Source organism: Eriocheir sinensis, chromosome 3 (assembly GCF_024679095.1).
Source record: "Eriocheir sinensis breed Jianghai 21 chromosome 3, ASM2467909v1, whole genome shotgun sequence".
In the NCBI taxonomy this organism is placed as follows: domain Eukaryota; kingdom Metazoa; phylum Arthropoda; class Malacostraca; order Decapoda; family Varunidae; genus Eriocheir; species Eriocheir sinensis.
The window spans coordinates 23,941,922-23,964,421 of NC_066511.1; the positions used below are offsets into that span (position 1 = coordinate 23,941,922).

The 22,500-nt window shown below is 43.4% G+C and overlaps 1 protein-coding gene across 6 annotated transcripts in view; it reads right to left on the reverse strand.

Moving 5' to 3' along the window:
• LOC127006964 (uncharacterized) overlaps positions 1–22,500 on the reverse strand; it is a 114,973-nt gene that overhangs the window by 7,819 nt on the left and 84,654 nt on the right. For 2 of the 6 annotated variants that reach the window (XM_050877396.1, XM_050877397.1), the window contains exons 2-3: positions 21,785–22,401; positions 426–1,701 (exon numbers count right to left, since the gene is read on the reverse strand). In XM_050877396.1, the coding sequence (XP_050733353.1) occupies positions 426–1,701; positions 21,785–22,238 (1,730 nt within the window). In that variant the 5' untranslated portion in view covers positions 22,239–22,401. Of the gene's footprint in view, positions 1–425; positions 1,702–21,784; positions 22,459–22,500 lie in introns of all 6 variants that reach the window. The other 4 variants (XM_050877417.1, XM_050877408.1, XM_050877395.1 and 1 more) reach the window with 3 other exon arrangements.

Consider the following 22,500-nt stretch of genomic DNA (forward strand, 5'->3'; position numbering starts at 1 on the left):
TTTTTCAGTAACTGACCCTCGTCCGAAGTCAAATTTTCATTAATTAAGTAAATAAGCAATAATATCTGTTTAGCCATAATCATAGCATGATAATACTGATCTATGTATTTGCTCATTTAACAATTGCTATTCATTTACTGACTTTGTATGAAATAAATGTTATAAATGATTGGAGTATTAAAGTCAATAAGGGAGACCTCATTAGCTATATCAAAAGCTATCTAAAATTTGTCATTTATTGACGTTACCCCTGTTGTTACCGCACGCTACTTCTATTCCTTTATAGTTTTTTCGACCCCCAATTAATGAGTTTACTCAACAATGATTCAAGCACAATGGACTACAGCCTGAAGAGAGCTAAAACACACAGGTATGAGTCTGTCCGTTGATCGACGGTTAAGACATCAGCCGAGTGTGTTACCCACCTGGAAACGGCGTAGGTCGGGAACCTGTAGCTGAGGGTTGAGTTCCGGTTATGGCCGTGGTCCTTGGGGCGTGGCGGCGGCCGGTACACGTATACCAGCGCGTCGGGCTCCGTCTCGAACATTGAATAGATCTCCCCAACGGAGGAATATAGTGAACTGGTGTCACTGTCCGCCATGTACAGAGAGGTACTTTCCCCAGCGGTGCTCCAAGAACAGTCCATTTCATAAATAGTGTCGTCGTCACTGAATGTGTCCTCATAGTCGAAGTTCACAATGAGAGGAGGTATGTCAGCTGGACGAGGGTCAGGGGAGGAGGTATTGTTCTTGTGGTGCCTCTGAGTCGGCCGCTTGATGGGTGGGTCAAGCGTGGTTATGATGTACGGGGAGTCACCATGACGGACTTGCGTAGATCTCTTTTTGCTGGGAGTGTTTTGTTCGTACTTCCAACCAGTTGATTTTGTCTCCGGCAATTCGATGGTTAAAGGAGGAAAAAATGTCCTAGGTGGCTGGGTTAGCTCTACCATTTCTACTTGGGTGGCAGCATCAGCACTGCCAGATCGTGAGGAAAGCTGAGTCGACTTGTGACTGTTTTTTGAGTAACTTGAAGACAAGCTTTGGCTGACTTGTGTGCCAACATGGTGCGTGTTGTTCTCGGAGACATTCCCGCCGTTTTCTGAGCTTGACTTTTTACCGCTGACTTCTGAGTTGTGTGGACTCGCTGCGTTCACCGAATTTTTGTTGCCATTGCTCGAGACATAAATAACAGTGGAGGGTTGACTCAGCTCCTGGTAAGTAGTATCAGAGCCTGACATAACGGATGCATTATCACCCGAGGAGGAGCTTAGGGTGGAAATGGCACTTTTTAGACTTTCATGAGACGATACAGACTGCATGGAGTTTTTTCTCGTCTTTGCTGATGGAAATACCTCCAAAGCTTCCTTACGAGACTGATAACTGAATGAAGTATCATCAGCTGACTCGTTTTCTTTACCGTATTTCTCTGGCCGGACGTCAAGGGTGTTCAGCTTGGTGAGTGGCGTCTTGTGCGGCTGTCGCTGAGGAATCTCGGGCACTGCATCAGAGGACTCATGCCTACTCGAACCTTTATCCCGAAATTCACCCTCTATATTTTTCCCGTGCTCCTCCTCGTCGGCCTTTGCAGCAGCTCTCACCACCTGGATTTGTTGGTACTCGTGCTCGCCCTCTGTTTCCGCCAGTGTGACGGTGTCCTCAGACTCGGTGAAGCACGACAAGAGGGACTCGTACAGCGGCGACTCTGGGGAAGGAAAGAAAGAAAAATCAACACGGACACACTCAAAAAGTCCACGTGGGAGTTAACATAGCGAAAACATAATTTACTTAGAATAAAATGATGATACGAAGGAGACATCAGTGTGTGTGTGTGTGTGTGTGTGTGTGTGTGTGTGTGTGTGTGTGTGTGTGTGTGTGTGTGTGTGTGTGTGTATAAATATATATATATATATATATATATATATATATATATATATATATATATATATATATATATATATATATATATATATATATATATACGAGAAGACCTATGTATACAAGTGACACATTATCTAGTTACTGAATCTTTCAGACAAATAAAATATATAACAAACATGTTCCCTACATCTATATACGTAATCTCTTGAGTGCCTGCGTCCGTGTTTTTGTTTGTTCGCCCAGCGTAATAGGTCATTCATATAATTATCGGTTGCCACAAAATTACATGAATCTCTGTGCTTTGATCTCTGTGAAGTGGTTATTGACATTTCCACTTCCGCAACATCAAAAGGCTGCTGGATGAAGGCTAGCGGAAATATGTGGCCACCGCGGCTGCGGGGCTGCACGTGATGGGCAGACCATGCACTCGAATTGCGAGTGGCATTAACTCGTTCATCGTGGACGGCGGGGCTGCCCTGTGTTCACCGATAACCCTTCCGTCTCTCCGGGGCAGCCTGCCTTCCTACGACACACACAGCCTCTTGTGTTTTGCTTCGTCGTTGATACTGTTTAGTTAGTTTTATTCAAGAATTTAGGCTATATATTGAATGACTTTTAATAAAACACTTGATTGACCAATGACCAAGGAGATACAACAGTGACGAGCCTCTTGAATGGAAAAATATCAACGAATATAAATTTTTTTACTGTGAAGCCGTTTCCTCAATGTGAGTTACAACCCAAAAATATTTTGCGAGGTGTTTCTTAGTGGCCTGTTTTCCGCCAGCCTGCCTGGCAGGCCGCCTCATCAATAACTTTCCATCAAGCGACATGCGGCTTCCTGCGGCCTTCGGGATATCGGGTCCTAGGAATTCCATAAGGAAGCTTTGTTGCTTCTGAATCTTAATATTCATACACTGCGCTTTCTGTTGCCATTAGATTTATAGACAGAATTACTACGCAATATCTTCAGTTACCATGTCGACATATCAAAATAAGTAAAGTGAATTATCAGTATCTTCATTTATTAAAAAGTAAATCAGTGCTTCAATAAATATGACGATGATGAGGAATAGCTCATGAAGTGTAGTTAGCCAGCTCACTCACTTTTCTTCCATGTTCGCTCACACACTATTTTATAGCTGCCCCTTTACTGCGTCCACATAGTTTTCTGCAGTTCCTATCAAATTATTTATGTACACAAGTGTATAATCTCGCTTTATAAATGCTTCTCTAAAACTGAAACTTATTTGGCTACTCAGAGTTCCATAGATCAAAAAAACATATTCCTGGAATTTAGGACTAAATCAGACTGTCTTTCATGAAGCAGGAGGCGGAGCAGCAGGTGGTCGCGGCGGGCGGAGAGCGATGGCTTTAGGGACAGGAAGACGCCAAGGCTAAGTCACCAATTTACCCTCAGCGTCTCTTTCAGTAAACTATTCAAGGACGATTCTCCCTCGCAAACGCTGTGTTTCCGGAGCCGCAGTGCTGAGGAAACATAACCGATGCACCGCACGACCCTTTGGAGACTGTCTATTGACTCTACAATAGGACAAATTAACGTGTTCCAACTACAAGAGGCTTACACAGACGAGAAAACGTTCAGATTCATGCTCGCCTTATCCTTACCTTCGAGGGGAGTATCTGAATTATCTTTCTCTGAAGCTGTGTCGGAAGGAATCAAGGATGTACTTGGTTCACGATCTTTTGCAAGTGCCGTCACACCTGAGCACTTTTGACATTAACATGTTCATTATGGGCTAGGAAAATGTTCCTGTAAACTATTAGAGAGATGGAGAAACAGATGGCTGTCAGTTCAAGCAGGTTTTCTGCGTTGCAGACATCACCAGCCATCATGCCATCACGAGTCGAATGTAATTCACAGTGCTTTGTTGTACTTGGTTCACGATCTTTTGCAAGTGCCGTCACACCTGAGCACTTAGAGAGAGAGTCTAAAGGCCGGATTGATAGGTGGTCTTCAGGACAGCAAATGAGTAGTCTTAGGCCACTCGGCGGTGACAAAAAAATCACAGCTTGTGGCGGCGGGCGGGTCGCGAACCCGGATCCTCCTGCACGCCACGGCAGCACGTTAACCACTCAGCCACCGCCTCCCCAGTTCAGTTGAAATGTACGAAATAGATAGGCCAGACTCATTTTGGAGAGATAACTTGATACTCTTCTCTTGAAGGATTTTAAGTCGTAGGCAGAAGGGAATACATATAAAAGAAGGCTGTTCCAAAGTATATAAGCGAGAGTAATAAAAAATGAAGATGGACTTTTTTCTTGAAGAATTCACTGTATTCTTATGCTGTGATTTGACCTTTTCTACCTATACACGTTTTATGTGATACACTATGTGGAAGTCCTTATCACATTCCAAAATTCCTTCGTATAAACTCATGTTTGTATTTTTTTCATTCCTACCCGTCCTAGCGCCTCCATGGTCTAGTGGACAGAGTGCCTGGCTACGACTCCGCATGCCCGGGTTCGAACCCCGGCCCGGGCAGTCGGCATGCATTCACCCAGCTGTTCATCCTCCCTTTCGGGCTGGTCGTGCCTGGGTACCTAGGGTAAACTGGGGAAGGTAATCTCTGACCATCCCGGATTTCATATTGGCCCATTATCAAGTAATTGGTTCTTACCTACCACAGGCTCAAAGAGCCGACGGTTCAAAGATGAGCACCGCAGCCAAGCGCAGTTGTAGCCTATGCACCCACCTTTACCTTCGCCTACCTGTCATGATTTTCTTGGGGGGAGGTGTGTTTTTTTATCCTAAATTTGTCTGTCTTTTATATAAAAAGTTGACTTTCTTTATGATCAGATTTTCATCTTAGATTCTCTTATCTTAATATATATATATATATATATATATATATATATATATATATATATATATATATATATATATATATATATATATATATATATATTTTTTTTTTTTAATATCCTAAGACCTCTTCATCCCACATCCATTTCAGTCCACGCTAAATAATAAGGTTGCTAAAAAATAATCGCTATCGCTTTTATGCAAATGAGTAAAGCAATCATTGGTGAGGGAATTATTATTTATTTGGTAGCCGTATAAAGCTGGTTATTTGCACGCCTCGGTCTGGCATTGGCGGCGGCCGATATGTTGGCGGGTTAGGCGAGATCGTATCGTGTGTGGACTGTTCTTTGGTCCAGCCTGACTTCATGAGGTGGTCGGAAGGAAATCAGTTCGTGCCTGAAAGAGTCAGTCGCGGCCTGACGGATGCACGTATGTGGGACGGATGCTCCGGCGGAGTGTCTACTCCAGCGGGGCCTGGAGGTGCAGACACCCAGACAGTGTAACAACGAGACAACTCTGTCTGACGTGTGGGTACACAGAGTTTCTAGTTGACTTTACTGATATTTACGAGGGCCATTCATAATTCTGGAATGTAAGAAGCAAAACATATTCAGACATGACTGCAACATATAGAAATCAGGGCGGACCAGACCAATTATGGCTGACTTAAGGGATGATTATTGAAATAATATAATCTTGCCTCTCTTAAATAAATTTGAATGTGAATGATGGAAAAAGAGCGCCAAGTCAATTGACAACTATATGATGCTAAGGAAGAGGCATAAAAACTATAGATCAATATCAAATCAAACAAGTAAGGTGAGGATGCTTAGAGAAAACACAATTGTTTCCATTTTATCACAATCACAAACACAATAAATATGTTAAGTTACGTTCATCCCGTTGCAGAATGTGGAGACCGTAACGAGGACCGTAGCGAAGTCTATTCCAACAACTGTCCTTTCATTACTACCTGTGTCAGGTTTTTATTCTGAATTCCCCGCGACTGACGTCAGCGTAAAGCAGACAAATTAAAATGAATACAATTTTGGCTGTACTAAACCATCACTCTTGTCACCAGTTTGATTGAGATGTTCATCCCAGTTTATTCCACTTTAAAGCAACAAGAACTTCAATAACCTGTATTATTTTATTGATTGGTCGTATTAATATCAATGACAAATATATATCAATATCATTGTCATCTTATTTTCCTGCGTTCGTAGTTTAATTGAAATTTATGTCTTAATTACTTTTTACCGTCATACAGAAAAGACAAGCGTGGTGGGCAGCGTGCATCAACACTAATCCAATAAATTAGTGTGAACTGCTTTTATCTGCTTAATTTTACAATGCAAAACGAGTGCAGGGTCGCTGAGGATGTAAACAATTACAAATCAGATACATGCTTAACACGTTTGTGCCATAAGAGTTTGTCACTGCAGGAGGCACTGAATCACTGTAGAGTTCATCGATCAATTGCAGCGCCACTATCGGGCCAAATTGGTGTACACGCTCAATTTGTACTGCCGGACTGTTTTATCAGGGCGGGATGGTAAATAAGAGTTAACGGAGCACTGGACGCGTAAAATAGATTCCATAAATCACCCAAGTGCATAAAACATGTTTGATATACGCACAGAACTGAAATATTGGATGATAAATCGCAAACACAGTGAGCTCCAAAATGAAAATAAAGGAAGCGTTAATACAGCTCCGTTCCATACTACACGATTGAAGTTATAGAGAACGTGAAAAAAAGTAAAGTGAAGTAAAGTGAAACCAACCAGTATCTGACATTTAAGCAGCATATGTATAAATATATAAAATATCTAACTCAGTGGTTAAAAACAGAGAGAGAGAGAGAGAGAGAGAGAGAGAGAGAGAGAGAGAGAGAGAGAGAGAGAGAGAGAGAGAGAGAGAGAGAGAGAGAGAGAGAGAGAGAGAGAGAGAGAGAGAGAGAGAGAGAGAGAGAGAGAGAGAGAGATAGAGAGAGAGAGAAGAGAGAGAGAGAGAGAGAGAGAGAGAGAGAGAGAGAGAGAGAGAGAGAGAGAGAGAGAGAGAGAGAGAGAGAGAGAGAGAGAGAGAGAGAGAGAGAGAGAGAGAGAGAGAGAGAGAGAGAGAGAGAGAGAGAGAGAATGCTAAGGAAAGTCGATACAGAGGTAGAAGAAACAAAAATACAAAGAGAATCAATGACTGTATAGCCCGATGAGAAGTGAAAAACAAACAAAAAACGATGGACTTCAAAACATATTCCTCAAAAAATAGCATCAAGACCAAAAGAAAGAAAGAACGAAAGCGCTAATCAAAAGCAGAATCAACACCCGCCCCGTCAGCGCCACAATTCAGGCGGACAAACAAACAGTTTCCGAGGAAAAAGTGCCTTGCGCCCACACCAAACATTCGTCAAGGAGTGAGAGACACCTGGCGAAGCGCGGTTTTACCTGAGCGGCATCTGCATAATCACTACAATCCAGGCTTTCTAAGGACCCTCATCGCCTCCTCCAGCGTGAGTGAAAGGCTTGTTATTTTCTCCAGCTCGCTCGTTGTTGACACGCGTGGCAACGAAAAGAGGTGCTTCATTGTGTCCAGGAAATCCCTTGTAAGCCGTATCCTTTCTTTTTTATTATATACGATTATATATCCTGGCGTTACACCCATATACTTGTTGTAGGAAGCTGGAGATCACTTAAGTTGGGGTATTTCGAGCCTGTCATATATTTCCAGCGGTAGCAGGGTATCGAATATCACCATTGGACAGATTACCTCCGATGAAAAATAGGCACATCATTGTTATAGTTCTTCCACGTCATCGCTGTGTGGTTCTCTCTGGCCAATTATATATTTATCAAGCGAGCAAGAAAGACACGCATCATGACAAGGACGCGATGGTCACCAAGATCTTCCAACATTACGGCGAAAAGTTCGATGACAGTGACGATAATGACGGCAAAGAGACTGAGAATGAAGGAGTGAGAGAACGAGAAAACAGAAAAGAGGAAGGAAGAGGAGAACGACGACAACGACGAAAAAGAAGAAAAGGAAGAAAACTGAGAAGACGATGACGAAGATAAAAAAAAATAAAAAAAAAATAAGGCGATACGAAAACGAAGATGAGGACGAAGAGGAGGATGATATTTAGTCGAAGGACAAAGACGATGAGGAAGACGTGAGGAAGAAGTAAAATAATGAGGAAGATGAAAAGACAGAGTCGAGGGAATACAAAGAAAGACGAAAAGGAGGAAGAACATGAAGAAGAGAAGGAAAAGTAATAACCTGGTTGTCTGAAATTACTTTGGACCGACTTTCGAGGTTACACACACACACACACACACACACACACACACACACACACACACACACACACACACACACACACACACACACAAATGCATTCACAAATATACAAAAGTGATATTTATTCAAAAGGAAGCTACTTGATTGCCGTAATGGCCGTGATGGGATCAGGAAGTCATGCAAGGCTCGGCCAGTGTGTCCTTGTAGGCGGCAGCAAATCCGCCCCCTCCCCCTCACCCAGGAAGAGGATTAATCGAAACCTTCATGATTATTAAAAATGCAAAATAATGACACAAACATAAACTTACAAGGATTTCCAATAAAAAAAAACATAATAAAAGAATACCTGACTGGGGTTAAAGTAAACCAAGAGGAAAAACAAATTTATGTTCAATTCTTTGACGTGAATGCAAACAGCGAAAAATAAATGTTAGTAAGGCTTGCGCGCTGTAACTCGTAGGGAGAGATGAAAAAAATGCCAGAGAAAAAAAAGGGAAGGATGGAACATGGGGTTGAGGAGGAGGAGGAGGAGGAGGAGGAGGAGAGAGGTGGAAGGAAGTGTGGTAGGGAGAGAGGAGAGGGAGGAGAGAGCAAACACAGGTGACCTCGCGGCGCCGACAGAAGCGACCCTTGTATTCATGACTAACAAACAACAGGGACGCACAACACGCTCCCCGTCGAGGCCTCACCCTGCGAGTCCCCATCTGTGGAAACACAGCAAGAGCGGCCTTGTCCTCGCCCCATCGTGGACTAAATATTTTTCCGTGAAACAGGGATCGAGGCTGCCAGATCTCCCTGACACGACCCTCTGGGCTTCCCCGCTCCCTGTGCGGCAATTACGCGTGATTTATGGTTCAAGGAGGAAGAAGCAGCAGCAGCAGCAGCTGAGGAACATAACCCCGCACACGTGAATCCTCCCTTCCCTCTTCTGTATCTCCCCGCTCGCTCTCTTGGGTTCTTAAAGGGATAAAGCCAAACAAACACTTCCCTATTTTCCAGTGAGGGAATATCCAGCTTGAGTTCGGCAACTTTCCCCTCTCGTTTTTTGGGGCATTCATCACGTGTGCATTGTGCCCCTTAATATCTACAGAATCCATTAGATCTCAATGAGCAGCGCCTCGTCCTTTTTTTCTTTTCACCAATAATGAATGACCTTTCCGAGAGCTGAGTTTCGTCCTTTTTTCTTTACGTGGATTATAATCTAACAGCAGTCACTGTCATGTTTTCTTCTTTTATGCCTGCCTGGAGGGAGGAGGCGTGTACCCAGTGCACCACGATGACGGTTCTTGAAGCGCATGGCCAAGGGGCTGCGGCGGGTAGTGCAGAAGGTGCGAAGAGAGGAAGTGTAAGGCAAGTACACGGCCGCTTCAGGAAGCTCTGCGATGCAGCTTGATGACCTCACTTAAGGTAGTGGTGTTAACAAAGGCAGCTTTTACGTTGATGATTACTCTGCTGCACGCCAAGGCTGACACCGAGTAATAAAGCCGCCGTAACATACGCATTTCATATTATACTCCAATTAAGGCAAGTTATTATCCCCACGTAACGACAACAAATAATTTTGGAGTCCATTAGCTATATTATAAGATACATTTCTAATACGTGATGATGTAGTTACATTATCACATAACAATGAAATTCAATAAATAAAGAGCCTTATGAGATGAATGACCTTTTCGACAAGGTGATACACACTTGCAGCACAACTACGTACGTTAAAAACTTGCTCCGAATTCCCCGCCCCGCCAGAGGACAGTGGTGGCGGTGGCATTTAAGACGGCCCGCTGAGTGCAAGCTGTTGTGGGCCTAGACACGGGGACAGAGACTGTTACTTTATGAGCAGACAGGGGGTGACTTACGAGCAGCTGGCGACTAATAACAAGATGATAATGATAATTCGTACACATGAGCAGCCCGCCAAACTCAGCGAGGCGTAATTACCTGACCAGCAAGCGTGTGCCTCAGGAAGACTCGTGCCCGTCAAGAAGCCGAGGTCACAGGCCCAGACAACCTCCTGGCAGGCAACACAAGGCGCTGAGGACCCGTAGTGACATGTGGCCTTTGTTTTGTGTGTGTGTGTGTGTGTGTATGTGTGTGTGTGTGTGTGTGTGTGTGTGTGTGTGTGTGTGTGTTACCAGTTTGATGTAGAGCGGCTGTATCATGATTGCCGTTGGAATGCATCATACGAAGAGGTGTATCAACTTGGGGGACACGACGAGATTAAGTATGCAGGTAGGTGTGTGTCCCTGAGGCAGACCAGAGCCATTGTTGAGCACACTGTAGAGAACGTATTGAGCCCGTGTGACAGTTAACCTTTTTATGATATTCATATTGACATTTCCAAAGCAGAAGACTAACTGTACCAACTGCAATTCAAGCAAAATCAACAATTATTTTTTTACTCAATTGCAGACAAAGAAAGCTGTAACAGTTCGACATAAAAAAAGAAGAAAATTACACTCGCATCTCAATTACACAGAATATCACTGCAGTGACCTTGGGACCATTGGGGACTTACAGCAACTGCGCATATACTGAATTTAATAAGTGTCTTTTGTCGAAGCTACATAAATAAAACATTGAGTAAGCAACAAACATCCCCACAATACCACAGGCACCACCAATGTCACCATCACAATAAGCCACCGAATGCCACTCAAATATTAATTATAAACGCTACTGAGGAAACCACGGAGCTTCAAGGTCCCACAAACGCAATCACCATTACATATTAAACCGCCACCACAACAGAGACACCGAAACCCATTACAGCAGCACACAGACGCTATACAGACAAAAGCTAAAGCCACAATATGTCACATAAAGCCACAGCCCGACACCTTATGCTACCCTAGAAACCCACACATATTTTTAATGAAAGCCACAACTCAAGCTGAAAGACACTAGATGGAAGAAACAAAATGTTAGGATACGCCCATTTTATTTATTACAACGTAGCCAAAAGATAATCAAAACAGATGAACAAATCCAATGAAAGGCACAAATAGAGGAACAAACACAGTCAGTATTCTAGTAGGATCGAAGTACCTGCTCAACAGTAACAAAGACGTTTTAGAACGATGCGAGTTTGTTCTAGCAGAAATAAGATGAGTAAACAATAGCGGGTCGAGGTGGTGTGTGGCTACTGGTAAAATGCTTTATTCTTATACATGAACATACTGTCCTGGCACAAGACAGACCCAAACAAAGGATCAAACAAATAAAGCGGCAAGAGGCCATGCATATGTACAAAGGTTATCTAGCTTCCCGGACCCCAACGTCGGAGCAGCGATTCGAAACTCTCTCTCTCTCTCTCTCTCTCTCTCTCTCTCTCTCTCTCTCTCTCTCTCTCTCTCTCTCTCTCTCTCTCTCTCTCTCTCTCCCCTGCCTGGAACTTTTGGCCTTTGTGTACGACGTGATGCTTCATGTTTCTCTGTGTTTCAGTTCTGTCAAGTGCAGTTCGTTCTTATACAGTTTTCTTTGGACGAATAAATGTAGATCACTTAAAATAATAATAATAATAACGGAGTACAACTCAATTAATGGTTATTAAACTGTAATACGCACGCACACAAGTAATCGGAAACCTATACACACACACACACACACACACACACACACACACACACATACTGTATAATGGGGAACAAAGGGTGGGACCACCTCACCGATTGAAGGACGTGGTGACAGTCGAGGGGACACCATCATCGGCGTCCATGGTGGCACCCTTCCCCTTCCCCCCTCGAGTCCTTGGGAGCTCTACTGGCAAACGTGAAACTCTTGGGAACTGAGTGAACGCTGCGGTGGACCTGCAGTAGGTGTATCCTGTCCCTCTGTACTACGAAACCGAGTGGTTAGATACGATAATTATTGAATGTCGATGAGGATTATACTTGTTTGGGCAACATAAATAATTACGATGAACTATAAGTCACAGCCTGGTGTTGATTATTTTTAATTCGTAAGGTTTATTGTTCTCAGTAGGTAAGATTTACGACGGCAAGAAATCGTTAGCGTCCTGTGTAATTATGCTGGCGTTGAACTTAGCGGGCCCAGTAACTGTCTCCAAACAGCGTGCAGGACTTGTCTTTTTCCCCCGGGTCAGGCGTCAGTTGTCTCGCTCGTGCCAGCAGGATGTGACGGCGTGTCCTTCGGCGGTCACCCAGCGGTAAAATCACACCTGGAGGAACCCCTCCCACATGGGCCGGAAAGGAAGCCAGGACACCACAGAAATCGTTGTTGTGCAGCGCTGAGGCACGCAAACATTCTTTACTTCCTTTCTTTTTTTCTTCTTTCCTTCTTTCTTTTTATAGCTGTGCCTGTCTGTCTGTCTGTCTGCCTGTATGTCTGTCTGTATATATGCGTGGATGTCTACTTCTGTTTCTATCTACCTATATATCTTTCTATCCAGTTATCTATCTACTTATCTATATTTTTTTATCTATCTATCTATCTATCTATCTATCTATCTATCTATCTATCTATCAATATATTTATCTATCTGTCTGTCTATCTATTCATATATCTATCTGTCTATCTATCTGTCTATCTTTATATATATTATCTATCTGCCTATCTATATATATATATATATATATATATATATATATATATATATATATATATATATATATATATATATATTATCTCTCTCTCTCTCTCTCTCTCTCTCTCTCTCTCTCTCTCTCTCTCTCTCTCTCTCTCTCTCTCTCTCTCTCTCTCTCTCTCTCTCTCTCTCTCTCTCTCTCTCTCTCTCTCTCTCTCTCTCTCTCTCTCTATATATATATATATATATATATATATATATATATATATATGTCCATATTATCTGTCATCTGCAACAAGAACAACAGCAACAATAACAACATCAATAACAATAATAACTATGATACCTACAGTAACAACAATAAAAGACAGATACATACACCAAGTGAACAGCAGCGCCCCAGGCAAAGGTAGACGTGAACAAGTGAAAGAAGGTAAGGAGTAGAGAAGGGAGGCCATCAGCGTATACACGAGTCTCCTTCCCCTGACCCACCCCTTCAGCCCTGTTTCTCTACTAAGCTTCCTCTCGACCAGCCCATCCATTTCCTCTCCAAATCCTCGTCCCTCTATAGCCCCTCTTTTGCCTTACCCACTTACCTACTCGTAGTACCGATCTCTCTTATCCCTACGCCACTCATCCAACACGGCTACTATCCCTTCTCCGTCCTTCCCACTATAAGCCACTTCCTCTCTACTTCCCATCCAGTCGAACCCCCCATCGCCTCCCTTACCAGTCTCCCTCTGCTACATGTCTCAGCATCACCATCACCGCCACCCTCCATTACCAGCTCCACCACTACCACAACCCAGTCATGATCTCCCTGGCCTCCCCTCACAGTCCAAGCACCTGCCCAAGCCTCCTTCTTGGCGTGCTGCTGTGCTTCGCCTGATTCTTCACCTTGATTCCGTTCGTTGCCATGCACGCCGCGGCAGGTGGCAAATTACCTACATCCGGTTGACTCGTTTACCTTTTCAGCATTCATTTTCGCGCTACCGTTCGTGTTATTGTTATCGATGCTGCTCTGATTTTCGTTTTATTATTTTTGGTCACACTGGCATTTCTTATCGGCGACAGTTGCTGATGTTGCTGCTGATCAACTTTTTTATCATTGAGACCGTTATCAATTTTCTCTTGGTGTTCGTATTGCTGCTGCTTAGTTTTATTAATTTTCGTTGCTATTTATGTTATCATTGTCGTAGATCTCGCTGTATCATCAAGAAGAAAGAACTCCGAATGTGGAGTACGCAAGGGTGCAACACAAGCGGGATTCGCTTCCGCAGGAGGGTTGATGCTCAGGGAGGATGGCAAGAAGGAGTAAATACGAGCACGGGGGGGAATGCAAACTCCAAAGTGCCGGCGATAAGAGTGCAGAACAGGAATGATAGAGAATAAAGAACAGGAACGATAAAGCGTAAAGAACAGGAATACTAGAGTGAGAAAGAGTTGAACCGGAAAGAAATCTATACACGTAATCAATCAAGACCTCTCACAATGGAAGGAACGATTGAATGGATCAGTCGGTAAACAAAGTAGGGACTACACAAGCGACTGAATAAAAAAAATACATAACAAATTAAAATGTATAAAAATCATATATATAGATATATATATATATATATATATATATATATATATATATATATATATATATATATATATATATATATATATATATATATATTAAGCTTTTAATGTATATTTTGTGTGTGAGCATTTCTCTTGGCGTTGCTATTTATCAACATCTCAGAAAACAAAGGAAATTACTTGTATATAATTGTGAATAAAAACTCTCTCTCTCTCTCTCTCTCTCTCTCTCTCTCTCTCTCTCTCTCTCTCTCTCTCTCTCTCTCTCTCTCTCTCTCTCTCTCTTCTACTCGCTCAATAAACACACACACACACACACACACACACACACACACGCGCACACACACACACACACACACACACACACACACACACACACACACACACACACACACACACACACACACACACACAAGCACACACAGTTCCTAACAATACCTGCCAGTCATGCCAAACACACCTGTTTAACACGTAAACTTTAATCAAGCCTATCTACACGGCGCACCAAATTTGATTCCAGCACAGCTTTCACCTCGCTCACACCCCAGCGCATATATGCACCGACTCACTCAGCCCCTCAGCCCCCGCCCCCTGACCCGCCCCCTCCACCCACACCTCCTGCCAATTCCACCCACCTCCTCCGCAACTCTCGCCTATTCTTCCCCCTCCCCCCCCCCCCACGCACACGCCCGCCTCCCCTACCACTTCCACGGCGTCGACGGCGTATTTTCTTGTTCAACCCTCATTAAGGCAGGCCAGGTTTTCCGATGTGATTGCACGGCCTTGTAGTTTCTCGAAGCCTTGATTGCCGCAAATAATGTATCGGAATTAGGTGGCTCGATGTCATATACGTTTCCCATTAGTAATCGTGAGTGAAAATAGGGTTACGTTATCGTTAGCTCCTTCTGCGAGGTTTTAGAGATCATGACGAAAGTGATAAAGTGGACAGATTTTTTAACAGCTTTGGATATGTAAACTTATGTTCGGAATGCCATACACGTTATTCATACATTACAAGAATGGAAAAAAAATTATGACGTAGTTAAGTTTTCGTGCTAAGATTTCACGGGTCAATGTTAAGAAAATTACCTACTGATCTTTTCTTTTTCCATTGCTACATATGATTCTAGTCGCCAACGACGTCTGAAACATACATCATTACCATTACCAACCATACCAGCAATACATGCGTCTAATACAAGGGTGACATAAGAGGCTATTACACTGGGCAAATTTTCCGTGGGTCTTCAGTCAAACCACGATTTCCGCTGGCGTGGTTCTCATATATCCGTGGTTTTCTGACGCGTCCACGATCTTCCAAAGCTACCGTAGATTTCACCGAAGGACGACGGTATTACTCACCATCAGCATCAGCAGCAATAACAAGAAACAAATGAGAACCACGCAAGCGGAAATCGTGGTTTGACTGAAGATCCACGGAAAATTTGCCCAGTGTAATAGCCCTTTAACAGGAATTTCTATCAACAACTGGAGCATAGACGGCGTGGGAGGAGGAGGACTACGACCACACACTAAGGGAGGTGCGGGTAAAGGAGACGTGAAGTGATTATGATTTCGGTTCCCATGGTGGTTTCTCCTGTCAGGTGAGCAGTTCATCAGTGCTGGAACATTAAGAGTCGAGGCGGGTGTGGATCACTAACAATGATAGATGATCAGAAACCACAGTGATTGCTGCCTCTTAGTCAAGATTGTGTGTGTGTGTGTGTGTGTGTGTGTGTGTGTGTGTGTGTGTGCTTGGCCTCTAGCTAATAAAATATCGGAACGTCTTTTTCCTATGGCTTCATACATGTCACCTCCATATTTATCATTGACTGCGAGTTCTTTTCAGTTTGAAAAAAGCAAAAACTAACACAGAGCAAACGATGCCGCTCTCTCAGTACCTTTATAAGAAAAGTTATTAGTATGCTTGAAAAGGTCACTCACAACATATATGGTAAATCTAATAAAAAAGTAAAATTGCATATCATTTTAATGATAGTTAATTGTAAATATTGATAACTTTTTGCATCCTTGAGATTAGATGATTCAGCACATACACAAAGGTCTAAGCACACACACACACACACACACACACACACACACACACACACACACACCCTTGTCGTGAATGTCATTAATCAATCACGACATCAGGCATCACATAACGCGGCTCACACTACGCATTACGAGACAGCAACGGAAACTCGAGGGAGAGAAAGCCACAGCTGAACGATCGATCCCAGTGGTCGTACATAGGAGAGAACTAGAGTTGCAGGTCGTGGATAATTTGGAGTAACGATCGAAGGAGAGAATACTGTAAGTGCAAGAAGGTGTTAGAGGAGAACGCAAACAGTGAGAACTAAAGAACGAGAAGGAATAATAATGTCGAAGCAGGTTTTTCTTCTGTAGAGCCACCGCGGAAGGGCGAGTCTGCTACCGAGTTGGGTGTGAGGGAAACAGCTGAACTTGTTTTACGCTGAGATTGATGGTGGGACGAGTTGAAAGTTTAAAGGCTCAAGGTAAAGGCACGTGCGCAGGAAAAAAAAGAAAAAGAGATACTACGTAGTTGGTGCAAGCGTCGTGTGTGTGTGTGTGTGTGTGTGTGTGTGTGTGTGTTACAGAGAGAGAGAGAGAGAGAGAGAGAGAGAGAGAGAGAGAGAGAGAGAGAGAGAGAGAGAGACTTATTTTAACACATCAGGATTAGAAAAAAGCTGATGAGCTCTGTATCGCCACTCAAGTGCAAGTCCAATAAGCTCTTCTAATGCGGGAAGCACGTGATCAAACTGCCCTTTCAGAATAACTATCATGGTGCCCCACATGTAAAATAAACATATAAGGTCAACATCGTCATCAGCATCAGCATGGTTATGATCGTCATCAAATCTATATCTTTTGGTGACTCGTTTTATCGCTTAGTCAATTAGTGGATTTCAAATGACCTCAGCCCCTAAGCTATAGACAGACCACTAATGCCATATGACCTGCGTTTCTTTAAGTCTTCTGTACCTCTCTGCCTCTTGGCCTCTACGAAGCATAGTGACATACGGGGACACAGTTTCTAGCCCCCACGCCTCAGTGAAAAGACAGAGATACGTAATAATAACGCGGTGATATTAAGTAAGCATTAATTACACAGAGGCTACTAGAGGCAACTTGCTGCGAGGAGTCGAGCTTTCATATCATATTCTCTTAGCTGAGTACAGGGAGTCTCAGGCCGTGACTAATTTAATAGACCTACAGGGAGAGTACCTGCGCCACTCATCCTTAGGGAGGCCGCAAGGCATTACGTGGGATGAAAGGGAGACTGAGCGCCCAGCTACCGGCCCAGAGTTCTCACACGTTGTTACTCCATACCATGAGATTCAACTACAAGTGGATCTCAGTATGTTCAAAAATAGAAAAACGAATATCAAAATGTATCAGAAGAAGCTTTGTTTGAAGATTGAGGGTACTATGCGCGGATTTTTTACATTAAAATTCGAATGGTTAGATATTCTCAAGTTCGTACAATCTTCCTTTGTTGCAGAAATTTAATACTGTTGAAATGCTGAAAAAAAAACCTGTATCCTATGAAAGTAATCACAAAATAAATAAGAAATATAGAGTATGTGTGTTAAATCCATGGCTGTGAAGTGTTCAGCTTGACAAGTAACAATCCTACCGACAGACAAAAATTTCTGCACAACTTCCACATCGTTTACTCGCAAAGTCTTCTTTAAAAAGAATGTAGTGTATTTTTTCTTTCCACACCCCATTTTTGAACGACCCGTGGCACTGTGGCAGGCGCACACAAATCACTGGTCCAGCAGCCGCGCCACGAGGAGCCCTGCCAGCCGTGAACACATTTGTCGTGGCGAGTGTGCACCGGAGCGTCGCCCTGTGGAGCCCGCGCGGGTAATGAACCGACAGTGATGGGGGAGGAAAGTAAAGAGAAAGGAGCCTTGATAACGCACAGAATGAGTCCGCGGTGCCTGCACCAACCGTGAAAGTGTCAGCAATTAATGATCAAGTCTGACACAATGATCTATTAAATGTTGTAAAAAGGTGGCTAAAAGGGAGACAATAGCTTCAGGATTCCTGATTATCAAGTGTTGTTTTTGTTATTATGAGAAAAATTTCTCCAACAATGTACACACACACGAAAGAAAAAATCGCCCCCTCCCCCTTCCTTTAACACATGTGCCGCATTTATCTCCGTGACAGCTACTGAAAGATTGAGGGAAAAGGTTTAGTACATCAAGAGCCATTCATCACTGCTGTTTACTTTTTTACTATTTCATGATTTTTTTTTTTTTTTCATCCTTAGCCGACTGTGCTGCAAGACAGTCCCGGTGAAAAATATGGAGTAATATGTCAAGGCATTTTTCTGTACATAACAAAAAGTTACGTCGAGGTGATCTATTGTTACTCTTTGTTAGGTACGTGGGCATGTGTACGTGTACTTAAGTGTGTGTGTGGGGGGGGGGGGGAACAGGGATAGGGCATGGGGACCATCACTACTACTATCCCATGATTTGTGTTCATACCTGGGAACAAAAAATCCATTAGATACGACAGCTTCATATATGAGCGATCGACCAGACTGCTTAGCCAGGTATTAGAGGATGTTTATGGTTTTAGTTCACGGTTTTAGTTATGGCTTGAACGTGCATCCAGAAGATAATAAAGTTGGAAAACTACCAATTACGTGGGCTGCTGGAGGGTGTGTTACGATGTAGCATAATGTTGTAGCGCGGCTAAAATGAAATATGGAATTACATAGTTAATGTAATGAGTTTTTATAATTCTTTGCATCTTTATACGTACTTTGATGTTACTACCTAGAGTCAGGGAGCACCTACTTTGCCACCGTACTATAATTTGCTGTATTTTTTTTAAAGAAATTAGAGCCCTTACAGCAGTTGAAAGCATCTATTTAAAAGGAGTTATTCTTGCAAATAGTTTACATTCTTTTGTAAAGGATAAAAAAAAAAATCAGTGGAAGGGATTGATCACTAAGGAAAGGATAGCACGATGGTAAAAAAAAAAAAAAAAGTTACACTGATTAATAGAGGAACAAAAGTCTTTAGACGATAAACTAAACGCAAACATAAGGGAAGTTGTACGTTAGGGTGTGGCCAATGGGAAACCACGTGCATACATATCCTACCTTGCGGGTTTTTATGTGGCTGATGGAAGTTAGCGCGTGACCAATGCAATGATTTATAGGTGGCCACGAGTCCTCAGGTATGACTGGTGGGTGGCTGAGCCGTGTTCGGGGACTTGTTATTGCTCGTTTTGTTGTGATTGAGTGAGTAGTTTATATGATTTATGCGAGATGAGAACAGTGAAGTATTTAGGTAACTGAAGTTTCCGGATTACTTTCAACTTGTAAATGACACTGAGGTCGGTAATAAAAATTGCTATTATGAGGGCAGGTAAGATCCGACGGTATACTGTTGCAGAAGTATGATAGAGAAGAACGAAAGAAATAATGAAAAAAAGAGAATGAAAGATGGTAGGAAATATTATAACAGCATAAGTATGGAAGGAAGAAAAGAGAAGAAAGGGACGAAAACAGAAAGAAAGAAGGATATAATAAGAAATAAATGAAGGGATGGAGGAAAAACAGAAGATCGGAAGGAAGCAGAGAAGGAAAGTGGAGAGTAGAAGGAAATGTATTAAAGAAGAAATAAAAACAAAAAATGTAAGGAAAAAAAGAATAAATATACGAATGAATAAACTGAATGAAGGACAGGCAGATGGAGAAAAAGGGAAGGGCAAAGAAAAATATAGAAAACAAAATAAAATAATGAAAGGAGGGAGGGAAGAAAACGAAGGGAAACAACGAAGGATAGAAAACTAAGTAGCTGAGTAAGAGAGTGAGTAAGCGAGCGAGTGAGTGAGCCAGCTTGTGAATGACCGACGGAAAGAGTAATCAAGCAAGCGTGGAAGCGAGCAGAGAGGCAGGCGTGAGCACCGAGGGAAGTACGGAAGACAAGCTCGTAACCTGAAAGTGGGTGCGGCAAAGTGCAGTTCACGCCACGCAACAACACGGAGGGCTCGGGGGCTTGAGAATATCCACACATTTCCAGGTCCTCCGGTGAAGTATGCGAAACAGTTAGGCAAGGTGGTAGCTATAAGTATATACACAACGCGATGGTAAATCCCCCTCTTTCGACAGTACCTAAAAAAAGTCACTCACTCAAAGGCTGAACAGAAAACTTTAAGTAACAAAAAGAAACTATTTTTTTGCGGGCTCTGGGATACATGGACTTGGTGATCTCTTTTTTTTATCTTGGGTTTCTCTAATATAGCTGTCTTATTCGTATCTGTCAGTCGGTTTGTCTGTCTGTCCCTCTCTTTACAGTACTATCCAGAGGTTATATATAAATAAAATGCTTCAGTTTGCTGCTTCTAAACAAACGAAATGACAAAGATACTTGGTCAACAGGCATTTTGATGGTCCTTTTTTTTTGAGTAGCTAAAGTCGTAAGAGGATACAGCACAAGGTTGTTTGTTTGTATGTATGTATCAATGTGTGTTTATCTCTCTCTCTCTCTCTCTCTCTCTCTCTCTCTCTCTCTCTCTCTCTCTCTCTCTCTCTCTCTCTCTCTCTCTCTCTCTCTCATGAGCTACAGGGGGTGTTATGAGTGTCCGCCAGGCATAAGTCTCTCTCTCTCTTTCTCTTTCCCACTGGCTACTGTGTGCAATGACGATTTGGTGTTGAGAGAGAGCGTGTGTGTGTGTGTGTGTGTGTGTGTGAGTTTGGGGAGAGAGAGAGAGAGAGAGAGAGAGAGAGAGAGAGAGAGAGAGAGAGAGAGAGAGAGAGAGAGAGAGAGAGAGAGAGAGAGAGAGAGAGAGAGAGATTTTTGGAGTCTGGACATTCATTACTGATAAGCGAGGACGTAATTTATCACTGGAGGAAACTGGCTGTAAAATATCTTCAGTGATCCTTTTGTTCTTTTTTATATTGATTGCTTGACCTACTTCTGCTTTTACGAATGCGAATCATCTTAACTTTACAGCACTACAAAAAATACACAGGTAAAATTACAATGCATAACATTGCGGAGTTGTTGCTTTGGTAATATAAAGAAAGTGAAAGGAGAGGTTCAAGCCTTCCCATTATTGTGGTCTGCATGAGAGATTATCATAACTCATTAAAAAAATATTCTAGACTTTTTTTATGAAAGTGAGCTGGTGGCACTGCGTCTTCGTTTCAACACACCACCGTCATAATGAAAATTAATGTCAACTCCCGTCACAGGGGCTGGAGTCATGTTGCTCATGTCTGAGATTAATTACAGAGTCTCCAGGAAGACCCGTGTCTTCATTATAATTGTGGGAAAGCAACGCGCGGAATGAAGGCAGTCACTGATACATTTACACCTGGAGCTCCGTCACGCTGCTGCTGCGGAGTGAGTTGCGTGCTGGGGTGGGACCCGTGGGAGCCTGGCTTGTTACTCTCGTTGGGAGTCGATGCATACTCTTTCTCAAGGCAAGGTGTCACCGTTGGCTAGGCCTACTGGGGAACATCAAGCTCTATGATGAGTGATAGCATCCTGTTTTGAGTCTAGCAAACTGCTTACTTTCTGAATGAACCTTCCCACAACCTCATGATTCAGGATAAGAACAAGGTAGTGACGCAAAAGTGAACTTCGAGCTACTCACCGGGGCAGGAAAGTATGGAGCGGGGTCGGTGGGGCAACGTCTCCCTTGCAAGGAACGCCGTCAGTCTGTCCTGGGCAAGCCTGCCCTCTAGGGTCAGAGGCGGCACTATGGGAGGCGAGCCGAGTGCCAAGGGGGGCAACTGAGCGCATGGCATCATGGGTCGAGGCCTTACTGACCCGCCATTACTGAAAACGGTCTGGGAGTGTCCGATCATGCGTGTCTGGTGAGCATTGGCAGGGGGGATGAAGGCGGTGCGAGGAGCGTGGTGGTGGTGGTCAACCCACGTCCAGGTGGTGTCGCGAACAAGCTCAGGCTGCAGCACTGGGGGATGCATGGGCGTCGGTGGCCAGGACACCTGTACCTGCCAAGGGCTAAGGTACCGACGCTCGCTCTGTGCCCTCCTGATAGTGACGGCCGGGTGGACGCGGCGGGGTACTGGCGGTGTGGCAGACATGGTTATCACATTCGCTGGTCACTGCAGAACGTATCCATCACCGGCACTGGCACAGTCACGTCGGGGGGCCCGGCACCGGTCACGCGGGAATTGTCGCCGCCTTTACTACTACACGACGGATCACTTTCTGTTCTCTCTTTCTGTCTTTAATATATCCTTGCGCCTGTTTGCACTACTATTTTTTACTAATTATAACGTATCTTGCATGTAAAGCTAATGTCTTATAATTGTCAAGAAAAGCTTTGTATCAATGTTACCTCGA